General features: G+C 34.4%; 1 protein-coding gene across 1 annotated transcript; it reads left to right on the plus strand.

The window, feature by feature from the left end:
• The first annotated feature begins 331 nt into the window (after positions 1 to 331).
• Positions 332 to 9,943, plus strand: LOC123705303 (paraplegin). The gene is made up of 15 exons (XM_045654038.1): positions 332 to 622; positions 1,166 to 1,321; positions 2,185 to 2,319; positions 2,646 to 2,783; positions 3,216 to 3,309; positions 3,535 to 3,668; positions 4,136 to 4,300; positions 4,638 to 4,789; positions 5,183 to 5,405; positions 5,790 to 5,923; positions 6,480 to 6,616; positions 7,544 to 7,746; positions 8,174 to 8,293; positions 8,868 to 9,053; positions 9,669 to 9,943. The coding sequence occupies exons 1-15, from the start codon at positions 443 to 445 to the stop codon at positions 9,873 to 9,875; spliced, it is 2,364 nt and encodes a 787-aa protein (XP_045509994.1). The 5' UTR covers positions 332 to 442; the 3' UTR covers positions 9,876 to 9,943.
• The last annotated feature ends 3,003 nt before the right edge of the window (positions 9,944 to 12,946 follow it).

Genomic DNA, 12,946 nt, shown 5'->3' on the forward strand with positions numbered 1-12,946 from the left:
TGTCTGTGGTATAATTGTACCTATATTATACATGTACCTACCTACATAATATTAAGTGGATATCTCATTATTAAGTACAGTATTGTCCACTTAAGTAATGTGACTAATGATATTGAGGACAAAATAAAAAATAAGCAGTATCAAGATCGTTCAGTCCATTTTCCCTAGGGTTGCACACTCAAAATTTTTATTTCCCTAATTGCCATCAGATTCTGGTTTACCTATAGTATGGCAACATCTAACTCGGCTGATTAAATATATTCCTTTGCCCAAAGCTGTCTATATGACATGACAAAACAAGTAGAGAAAATGTCATTGTCAATAATTTATCAAATCAAATGCCAAATTCCCAAACCTGAGAACATAAAAATAACATGTAATTTCATAAACTTTAGCTCGATAATCCCAAATATAAATGGTTCAGCTTTCATAGTTTTTCAAAATGTTATCTATTAAGCGATTACCGACATTATCCGCGTCGAAAATACAGTCTAAAGTATCCTTTGATTTGAAAAATGTGATCGTCGAAAGAGATATAAACAAAAATTATTCTTCAAAATTAATAGATTTATGCAAATCAGTTTTCGTTTTACATCGGATTACGAGTAAATCGAAGCACCCAGTAAGTACAATTAACCATTAATTATCGATTTACGAAATAGATGTGTTATTGCACAATATTCATTAATTTTGTATTTATAACATTGCACTAATTTCCCAGTAAACCACTACGTAATATTAATATAAATTACGTTTATAAAGTAAAATAACTATAAAACAAGCTTAATGTATGTGTATTGTGTAGAACTCGTACTACTTAGATCAAAAATGCATCAAAACTTAACCTATGATGATTATTTTTTTTATAATTACATAATTTTTTTATATATATTCTATGATAAGCTATTGTCCCTGTTGTCAAAGCAAATTTCCATTGAAATAAGATGTTTCATTGCACTGAATACTAGTGTATATCACTCAAACAGAAATCACTCTATTGCAAAGTTAATCATTCTGTTATTGATATGAGTAAGAACATGAAATTAATATGATAGAATTACCTATTTAATAAATTTTCACAATTCCCAAATACTTGTATAATGTATATGTATGTAGCCATAGTATTAAAATACAAATTAATAATAAATAATGTTTATTGTTTCAGCAATTACGCCATTTCAATGCTGAATTCAGAGCTGCACAAGCTTTGTTGAAAAGGTCGAACTTGCCTGGCCTTAATTCATATTTAAACTTTAGTGCTTTGGCCAGAAGATTGCACACAAGTTCCTCTAACTATAACAAGGATTCGGATAAAGACAAGGTTTGTTATTTTCTAAAATACATATGAAATTATTAAGCTATTGCATAGCTTCTATCGCCTTGACTTCCGTAACGAAAAAACATCACGCTCCCCACTCCAACGGGCTCGGAGGTGTGCAGGTGTGCAGGTGTGCACACCTGCAGTCCCCGAGTGCCACACATCTTTTTTGTTTTTTTGTTCTAATTATAACTGAAAGATAGATCAATCTCACTGGTGTACTGTATTTTCTCAGTGTAGTTATCAATGTTACCAAACCTTGATAATATCATCGACTGATTGATTCCTCTTTTGTTGAAAATATATTTTTGCACAATGATGCGAAGCATCAGAGAGTGCTTTAGGATCGAAAAATTTTTTTCGCCTCATTTTTGCAGCTATTCTTATTATTATAGCCTTGTTAGTTCACGGAATCAAGATATTTTGCATACTATTGTTGAGATAATTTAATGGAGATTAATCCCATACTTTTTAAAAATTGATTTACTTCAATAGAATTGGAAAAAAACACCGAAATAGGTCAAAAAATTTTCCTGTCCGTCATGTGTGAAACCTGAAAACACTATAACTTGTGAAAAAATCCATCATTTGAGTTAAATTTTTTTTTAAATATTCTAATCGATGATTGTAGGTCACTGAATGCGAATGATTAATTAATTCAGTGTCGTTTAATTGCAATTAATAATTGCAATTAAACGAAAACTACAAGACTATATCTATAAATATTTTTTTTTTTTCATAATTAAATGAGCATTATGTGTCGTGCACTTTAGGATTTTCCAAATAATTTTTTTATTTTAAACATAAATTTTAATATTTATTAGTGACACTTCAACAACAATAACTTTTAATTGCATTGGTTGCAGGATAAAGACAAAAAGAAGAATGACGATGCAAATATCCCATCGATTATGGTCAAGGCGCTTTTCTGGCTCATGACCACCTTCACCCTCATCATCATGAGCTCCATGCTGCTGCCGGGAGATAATCCACAGAGTGAGGTACATTAATTACAAGTTATTTAGCCTAGCATACTTACAAATTATGTAGATAAAAGCATCTGTAACCATAATTATATGTATAAACAATCTTAGTGTAGTTCAATAATTCTGGTTTGCTTCTATATTATATTATATACCTAAACAATGATTGGAGATGCTCATGGTTTCCATCATTAATCAATTTGATTTTTATTTACACTTTATCCATCCAACAAAGCAAAAAAATTAAAAGCCAATCAGCCAATATTCAGTTACAATTTGTTGTAAAATGTCCATCTCATATAACTAAATGAAACAAAAAAAACCTGTAACATTTATTTTTCCAGTTTGTGAGATATGTATCATGGAACGAGTTTGTATACTCAATGCTGTCAAAAGGTGAGGTGGAAGAGCTTATAGTCAGACCCGATATAGAAGTTGTGACCATCATACTGCATGAGGGAGCTGTTATTAAGGGGAAAAAGGTAAAATTGTTAACATGTTTTTATTAATATATTCTTGTAAAGCATTAAAGCAATGTGTATTTTTGTGCTGTATACACTGAACAAAATCTCCTTTATGTAGAAACTGATAAAAACACTTCTGAGAATAACAATTTTATTTAGATTATTGAGAAATATGTTTTATGACATAAAAATGGATAGTGCAACTGTAATATCATGTGAGACCAGACTAAGTTAATTTAGACAATATTATGTTATTTTTTGGTAGCTAAAGGCTTTGCAATTTAATGTTAAGTTAAAGTTCCTGAAACTTCTATGTAAGTTTTTTTGTAGTTTGTGCTTAACCCATTGAGCCCCAAGCCGCCCGATCGGTCCCAGACACAATAGATTTTCTATTGTGTCTGTGGTTCCGGGGCCTGAGTTATCAATGTAATAAGTATTCCTTTTTTACAGGCAACTAGTCGCGTGTACCACATGAATGTTGGGGACATTCACAGATTTGAAGAGAAACTGCGAGAAACCGAAAGTAGCTTGGGTGTTAAGGAGGGTGTGTTTTTTATCCCATTTTGATGAATTATTCTTGCTAATGTAAAAATATGGTTTGCTTGTCTTTATTGTCTTTCTTTCACAATGGACGAACATGTATTCCCTTGAGAGTTTTTAATAAATAAACTCATCTGTTGTTCTCAGCCTCCATCTCAGCCATTAGTCTTTTAATTTTTTTTAATCGGCAAGTAAGTTTTCAATGAATTGTTTTTTATTTTGTTTTTAGGTGTGCGAGTAATATATGACAGGAACGGCAGTGTGGCCGGTAAAGTTATCACTACACTGCTGATCACTGCTGTGATCCTCTCCTTCTTGTATTCTACTAAGTCTATGAAGATGAACATCAATTTAGGCGGATTTGTAAGTTTAATACTTTATTTTAGATGTAAATGTAATATTGTTTATTGAGAAAGAAATTGTTATGAATTAATGGAAGGTTATTTCAATAGTGATTACAATATTGTATGAATGGAATGGCTAAAGTTATAACTTGTAAAGTTTCAATAATTATGTACCAAGGAAAGAAGATTTATTTGACTCCTCAACACAGAATCAACAAAATAAAAGATACAAATTGAAACAAATGTCTGATTGAATTTTATTTGTATTTATAACTAGCTGGAACCCGCGGATTCATTCGCGTGTTGTTCCTAATGTTCTTATGTGCTTAAACATACTATAATATATCACTGTACCAAAATTCATACAGATCAATTCATCTGTACTTGCATGAAAGAGTATAAACCAATAGGTTAGGTTACATTTATAACTAAAGTGGCACAATAATAGTGTATAAGAACAGCAATTGCGAACGAATCAATTTCTAGAGCCAACTCAGCCGTGCGAAATTCACTCTGGTAGATTCCATGAGTGGCCAGGGGAAGGGGGTGAAATTTGAAGACGTGGCCGGGCTACGGGAAGCCAAGATTGAGGTTATGGAGTTTGTGGACTATCTGAAGAGGCCCGAGCACTATAAGAGCTTGGGGGCTAAGGTTAGTGTTATTTCAATTATAATAAATTGGTCGCTTGTTTGGTTAAGAATTCTTTAGTTTGATAGTGATCGTTATTTGTTCCTGATTGAATCAAAACTAATAGATAGAAAATGATACTCACCTTTTGTTATTTTCTGATATGTGCACTTAATGTTTTTTATTGCTTTTAATTAACATAATAAAATTCTGTGTGTCAATTGTTTCATAATATTCTCTATCAGAGGAACTATTGTCAAATATTACATTTACTTTAAAAAAAAATTGTTTGAGTACCTAATAATCTACCTTGTTGTAATTGTAGAATGGAATGTTTTCATTCTTAATATTATTTTTGCAGGTACCAAAAGGTGCATTACTCCTAGGTCCGCCTGGGTGTGGAAAGACATTATTGGCCAAGGCTGTCGCCACTGAGGCGAATGTGCCTTTCCTGTCTATGAATGGGTCTGAGTTCATAGAAATGATCGGAGGGCTTGGAGCCGCGAGGGTTAGGTAAGTGAGAACATTGGTGGAGGGATAATTTAAAGAATAAGGTGTTGTTGGAATTGTGAAAGAGGACAGGATGTTTTGTAGTATTTGCAATTGGCTTGATGTGTAGGTTTAAAAATAAGCAGTTTTTAGGACATAATGTACCTAATTAAAACTCTTTATTTCATAATACCACCATTCTTTCTAAAGTTTTGATCTTATAAGTATGAAAACGGACACATGCTCCCGAATTTTTGCCTCAAAAATAATTCATGAACATATATCTTGAAATAAATGCATGTAACTTAGTACATAGCGAGCAACAAACATGCATTCGTACATTCCGAACACTGAGAAATTTATAGTTACATCCTTGTTGAAATAAATTTATTTGGATTTTCTCATAAATTCCACCAGGGACCTCTTCAAAGAGGCCAGCTCCCGTGCGCCCTGCATCATCTATATAGACGAGATGGATGCTGTTGGTCGGGCCCGTTCATCCGGGGCCAGTTCCTTTGGGGGCGCTGGGGGTGAGGGGGAGCAGACCCTCAACCAGCTCCTGGTGGAGATGGACGGGATGAAGAGCCGCGAGGGGGTGGTGGTGTTGGCTTCGACCAATCGAGCTGATGTGCTGGATAAGGTGGGTTGCGGTTACAAAGTAAAGTTTTGTAGTTAGAATAATTGGATCCAGGATTTAGGATTGAGCATTTAGTGGTAGAGAAGAGAGAGAAGAGAAAGAAATTAAAACAGCGATAGTTAGTAAAATATTGTATTATTTCAGTCCCTGGTTTAATGGTGGTCTTGCGGGGATAAATAATTCAATTTCAGGTATATAGCTATCTCAAATGTGCGACTGATCTCATCATGACGAAGTGCCCGAAAAACTAATGAAAGAATATATTTCTTCCTTATTTTAGTAGAATGATTTTCTAAAATATGAGTGAAACAGGAAATTCATTTATAACATAATAATATGGGAATACGATTCGCTATGTTATCTAATATAATACTACTTTTTGCCCAGGCGTTGCTCAGGCCCGGTCGTTTCGATCGTCACATCCTGATCGACTTGCCCACGCTCATCGAGAGAGAGGAAATTTTCCAAAGGCATCTGAAGAATATTGTGCTAGAGGATCTACCCTCGTATTATGTAAAAAGGTGAGGTGTCAAATCAGGCTATTAGATTGAATATTAATAACTAAATAATATCGCTAATTAATTTTCATATTATGTTCAATTATTTTAGAGAGAAAACTTCTTAACCTATTTTGTTGAACTAATGTGCGTTGATTCTTCTTGGTTTATTTTTGTTTAAATAATTCCAATAAAATGCACATTGCACTTTACATATTTGGTTATTAAGGTTAGATTAATATTGTATCATGTGGCATAAGAAATTTAATCTCTTCAATATAAACTGGTGGTTACTAAATTGTGTAATTTATAATTCTGGAAAAAGGTCGGTCAAAGTCTGGAGAGGAAGGCGTCTCTAGCACTCCTAGTTGAAGTCGTAGAGTCTAAATTATTGTATTTATCTTGTTTTTAAATAAACGATTTTAAGCTATTGCATAGCTTCTATCGCGGGCCTTGAGCGCGGGGACCGAATCGAGAAATTCCGTAACGAAAAAACCTCACGCTCCCCACCATAGCATGCAATAGCTTTACCGCCGAGTGCCACACGTCTTTTTATTCAATTTTTTATTGAATTCTACAGGCTAGCATACCTAACGCCGGGCTTCAGCGGCGCGGATATAGCGAACGTGTGCAACGAGGCCGCCCTACATGCCGCGAGACACAAGCAGACCATTGTTAAGGCGGCGGATTTGGAGTACGCGGTGGAAAGGGTTGTTGGTATGTGAGGGGATATGGGAATTTGCCATGCTATGCCATTATAGAGTACGTAATGTAACAGGAAAAAATAAGACACAACACTTTAAAAACCTACAGAATATTATGCACACTTATACAGGGTGTAATAGATATTTCTCGTTTTATTAAAAAAAAATATTATGGCAATTTACGTAATAATACGTTAATACACTAACACCTGCTGAATCTGTGTCTGTGTAGATTTTTGTGACGCTTGAATAAACCGAATCTACCCTCACTCATCATACCGAATTCCTATTCCACATTTTAACGGTTTCACGTTGATAAATTGGAATTTACCCAATTGACATTACTTTTAAGTAGTATGTCATAATTTGTAGAGAGATAGAATCTCTTGAGAATCTAGATCGTGGTTGTACTGCGCAATAGACAATTTATAGATCTTCTGTAGCTACTTATACTGATCTACCTTATATTGTGTGTCGTGTGATACTTGACGCCCTAGCTTACTGCCCGCGGCTTCGCTTGCGTGGTAAAGAAAATTAATACTACTTGCCATACATGGCATCTATTTAAATATAATAAAAAAAAATTGTGATTCAAATGCCTATCAAAATGGATTTCCTTATGAGTATATGTTTTACTGCAGTAAAAGTAGCCAAACAAACTCACTTTCGCATTATAATATTAGCGAGGACTAGCAAGGATAAATCCCTGAAACTACTGTATTTATTATGCAAATTCCCACAATTGTATCTAACCTTTGAGCTCCCATTGCAGTCGCTTGTCAAGTGACATCTTACAGGCGTCTATTGTTAATACAAAAATAGTCTTACAGTTGTATCATACGTATTGTCTCCTGCATTTAATCCATTAAAAATAATTTAAAACTTGAAGCGATTCCTGTATTTTTTCCATTTTATTTAATAAACTTTATCCAAATGTTAGGTGGAACGGAAAAACGTAGTCACGCGATGTCTCCCGGGGAAAAGAAGATAGTTGCGTACCACGAGTCCGGGCACGCTCTGATTGGCTGGCTTCTAGAACATACGGACGCGTTGCTGAAAGTGACCATAGTGCCGAGGACCAATATGGCCCTGGGATTCGCGCAGTATACGACTAGCGATCAGAAGCTGTATACTACTGAAGAGGTTAGTGATTTTTTTTATTACTTTAAGAATTTTAAAATAAAACTTAACCTAAGAATAAATTTAAATAATTGACTATCTTATCGCACATTGCTTAAGTACCTACTCCTACATTTCTCTTTTAACAATATTTTTTCTTAACCCATTGAGCCCCAAGCGGCCCGATTGGTCCCAGACACAATAGAAAATCTATTGTGTCTGGGACCAATCGGGCCGCTTGGTGGTTCCGGGGCCTGAGTTCTTTTTTGTGCACCACAACTCCAATTGTTAATAATCGTCCTTTCCTTATAGGTTTTGCCCGGAAGAGTTTGATTTTTAGTAATAAGGCCACCTATTGTGCACTAGCCATATTTCTCTTGTTTCCTCTTTTTTAATATGTTAGATACAATAGAGTATTTTAAATAAGTAAAGAATGTTGTATGTTTATCAGCTATTCGACCGCATGTGCATGGCGCTGGGAGGCCGTGCTGCTGAAGCCATCACCTTCAACTCGATCACCAGCGGCGCCAAGAACGACCTGGAGAAGGTCACCAAGATTGCGTATGCGCAGGTATGAAAAAAATTATTTAGATAATATACGTGCGTCGTCTCAAAAAGCGACGAGACATTTTTGACTAGTCAACACTGCCGGCTACCAAGCCCGATAAAATAAAGGATGGACTCCAATGGGAGCAGCATCCTTCCTGCCATACGCGCCTTCAACATATCCGCTTATAGTCTAGCGACTGATCGCAGATATAATATTTAGTAAAAAAAAAAAAGATAATATATACCACAGTATCGTAGTAATTTATAGTCATGATATACTCTTTTTATGTGTTTTATAAATGATCTTCTGTTTAGTAATTATTGATGTAGTAAGAAACTTGTGATGGAATATATGAACATAACAGAAATTTATGGTTAAATTCATAAGCAGTGGCAAGTTCATAAATACGTTTCGAACTGGTTTTAAAAAAGATATGAACTTCGTAACGACAAAAATAAATGCGGAATTGAACGATCCGATCTCGAGATTTGCGATTGTTTACGATTATTTTTTTGCTTGTTTTTCATATTTCAAAATACAAATTTTTTCATCAATTTTGTCACCTACCTTTAATTACTAAACATATTTTATCCAGGTGCGAGTATACGGCATGTCACCTACAGTGGGTCTACTATCTTTCCCCGATCTAAACACACGCGGCAAGAGTCCCTTCTCCAAATCCCTGAAGAACCTCATAGATGTGGAAGCGAGGAGAGTCATAGCCAGAGCATACTATAGGACAGAGGAGATATTGAGGAAGAACGAGGATAAGCTGAAAATGGTGAGTTTTTATAGTTGAGAGAAGGTGGTAGTTGGGAAACTCAAAACTCGAAAGTGTGTAGAAACAATTTCGGACCATACTTTTACAATATGCCAATAATGATAAAACAACTTGATAATTCCTTGTTAATATAAATTTATAAAGAATAGAAAAAATTCGATCACGAGGCGGGACTTGAACCCGCATCCATCGCATTTTTTCTATTCTTTATAAGTTTATATTTATAAAGCATTTGAATGCCATAAAAACCAAAAAATATAAATTCAATTCCTTGTTAGTTAAATTTTTCGAGAAATTGATTGCTCAATAAACTCAAGATCATAGCTTCAAATATAATTTTTAAAGCTATTTGGATACCAAGCATAATTTGTATTGTACTGTACGTTTTCTGTATCATATTATACTTAGTTTAAAACGCTGCCTTTCTATTGCATTAATCTTTTGACTTTTATTATAGACTACGAGTCATATTATTTATCATCACTCTAAATACATAATGTCTAATAAATTAATTTAAATATTCTACGACAGCATTACTATACAGTTGTAGGATATTGGAATAAAATTAAAACAACCATTAAAACATTATTTTCATTTTTATTAACTCGTTCCCAGCTCGCGGAAGAACTACTAAAGAAAGAAACGCTCAACTACAAGGAAGTGGAGGCAATATTGGGGCCTCCTCCTTTCCCTAAGAAGAAATTCATTGAGCCTGTGGAATTTGAGACGGATTTGAAGAATATGGAAAAAGCGGCCTCTGGTGAGGAACGTACGGAAATAGGCGCTCCGTCGGCCAAGCCCGAGTCGCCCGCCGGCGTGTAGATACGAATCAATGTATTATATTGTGTAGATGTTTATAAGATTAGTTGGAAATTAAATTTTGCTTCGTTTGGGGTTGTTTTATTCTTTTTTATCTAAGTAGGTAGTGAGTAGAAATTGTAGTTTAAGTTTCTTGTCGAAGCAGTAGTCTTCAGTATATACAAATTTCCTTGTTATAAATCACCTATTCCTATATAACTTGATTTTAACTTCTATTCCGTGGACCTAAAAAAAGACGGACGCCGTTTTGCTAACAAACAAAGTGAAGCTACCGTAGTGAACTAGCCATCGTGTAAAGACAATGAACACACACACACACTCTCACCATAGTAAGCTAATAATACTAAAGTGTGGGGTAATTTTACTGCATCTGGCAATTAATCTGGCACACACACTGGATGTGTCGCCGCCTAGGCTTCACTCAAGCGATATTCCGTCCATCTTTTTTTTTAGGTCCATGTTCTATTCTTTGAAAATGTATGTTTTGGTTATAGAGATAATAATATTCACAGATCAAAATTAGTTGTCCATATACAGTTCGACAAAGTAATAGGTAACTTGAACATTGTTCACAAAAGGTGAATAGTATAATATTTACTCAGAATAATTGAGGGCCAGTTTCATAGTTTGATGATATCTCTGTATTGCGTTATCAACATAAATTTATGCCATTTCCTGATAGGGTAGACTGGGTACGGTTGAAACAATTTCACTTAAAACGACCATAACTTTGCTTTTTATAACCCGAGCGATGTGAAATATATGTTAAATAAAAGAGCATGTATCTGTCTACTAATAGGCACTGTGGTTTTAGTTCCAGGTGTATTATTTTAAATAGTAGATCAAATTAAAAAAATAAATCCGATTTGTTTCAACCGTCCCCATACCAGGGACGGTTGAAACAGTGATTGGGGTCAGTTGAAAAACATGCGAATAATACAAAATATAGTATTAAAATATGTTTTATTGATTGTTTATTTTAAATCTAACAATAATTAAGAAACTCGTTTACAATAAGGTCTGCTCTCTAAATATGGTGAAGTACAAACAAGACAGAAGTACCTACTCCTCATCTTCTGATGATATCTTCTCTTGTACATTTTCTTTTTGCTTTTATGGTGTTTCTTTTACATTTTCCTCCATCAAACTTCGTCCTTTTTCCTCTATCCAATTGCTTCTTCACTTGCTCAGCTCTTGTTCGTTTCAATATTAATTCTGGCTCTTTTTTATCTCTTCTTTATCTGGTGTGTCACTGTAAATAGTAGACTTCCTGATTTTTCGCCCTCTATTATTATACCTTCTATTGTTATATCCTCTATTGTATCCCATTTTTTTGTTTTCTTGCTCGCCAGAGTCATCTCGCATTCGAATTTACCTTAGAAACGAATAATCGTGCTTCTCTGCCGCTTTTCGCAATGATTCTCCGGTTTTCACCTCCTCATATGCGTCTTTGTACTTCGTCAAGTCTATTTGTCTTCCCAAAATCTCTCTTACACGTACTATCGGCTTCAAAAAAATCAAAAACAATTACAACAATGTTTCAACCGTACCCAAAAAAAATGTTTCAACCGTCCCCAACTCCTACTTTAGGTAAAATACAGTTATAGTAATTGTAACAACAATGATACACAAAAACTAGTCACAATTTCATATTCCACAAGATTCACTTCAAACAAAAACGCACACTTAATACTGTCACTTAAATAGAAACGCTAATAATTGGAAAAATCTCCAAGCCAAAATACTTACTTTTGGTCATAAAAACACAATAGGGTCTTATAAAATCAGCTGAAGCGCGCGGAGATCGACGCAACATTGTTGTTCGTGTTTAGAACAGTTGTGCGCTTCATTTTCCCCTTGGACCCCTAACCCCCCCACCAACGGTTTACGAGATATTCGTGTTGTTTCAACCGTCCTTTGTTTCAATCGTACCCAGTCTACCCTACATTATATTTTGTTATTTTCACTTCACAATAATCGAAACATATCAGAAAGCTGTGAAACCGGCACTAAATTAATATATTTTATCAGGGATATAGGGTTAAAATAAAAGACTCCTGTATTGGGGAACATTATTTATTCAAGAGGGCACACGGAAACACCGATAGTGACATTATAGAAACACGAACAACATTGAATATCAAAGACTAAACTCGTGTGAGGCCGCCGCCAGCCCATCTGTCTTTTACTTTGTTTTAGATAAAGCCTGATCACTGTTTCAATTTTAAATCATATAAATAAAACAAATACGTGGTACGGATGGTTTTATCCATTTCTATAACGATAATATTTGAACGTCTTTTTAGAATAATCGCATAAGTGACTTGAAAAACAATGATCTGCTAATACATGTCTTACCTTATTAGGTAAGAAATCTTTAGCTAATGATATTTTTTATTCCAAATAGTCAATATGTGTGCAAGGAATAACATTTCACTAAGTATAGAAACCGAAAAAAAAGTCACAAAGTAGAACAATTCAAAGTTATTAAAACCAAAGTTACAGTATTTTTAAACACAATTTGTTGCTTGTTGTTCCAATTTATTGTTGATAAAAAAGGCAATGTAACAGCTACAGGCTAAACAATAGATGTCATTCGTCCGCTTTAATTCCCTATAATTCGATAAATTCCCTCTTCATATCATTCATTTCTGGCTGCGGCCTGAATAAATATGTATGACCCACTCTAGTGGGTCTATAGAGATATAAGTATAGGAATATCATCTACCAATCCCGTTTATTATTAAGTTTAGACCAAAAATCGAGTTTTGTTTTCTTCTAAGAAATCTCATAAAACGTAGAATGTTATATCAATGATGAAAAAAGGAATATTGAAAAATATTGAATAATATTGAAAAAGGAATATAGGATGTGCTTCTATTCTAAGAATATTTTCCAGTATGAAACGCTGTAGGCCGTTGTTCCGTCTCACAATCCATAGATATTTCATAGCAAACATTTTCGATATGGGTCCTCTTCGCAATGGGCAGCGTTGGTCAAGAGAGGCAATTACGATAGTGTAGAGGGCCTAAGTGTCTATGATCGGCTGTCATTATAGATGTTTATTAATAATC

This window comes from Colias croceus, chromosome Z, assembly GCF_905220415.1.
Source record: "Colias croceus chromosome Z, ilColCroc2.1".
Taxonomy (NCBI): domain Eukaryota; kingdom Metazoa; phylum Arthropoda; class Insecta; order Lepidoptera; family Pieridae; genus Colias; species Colias croceus.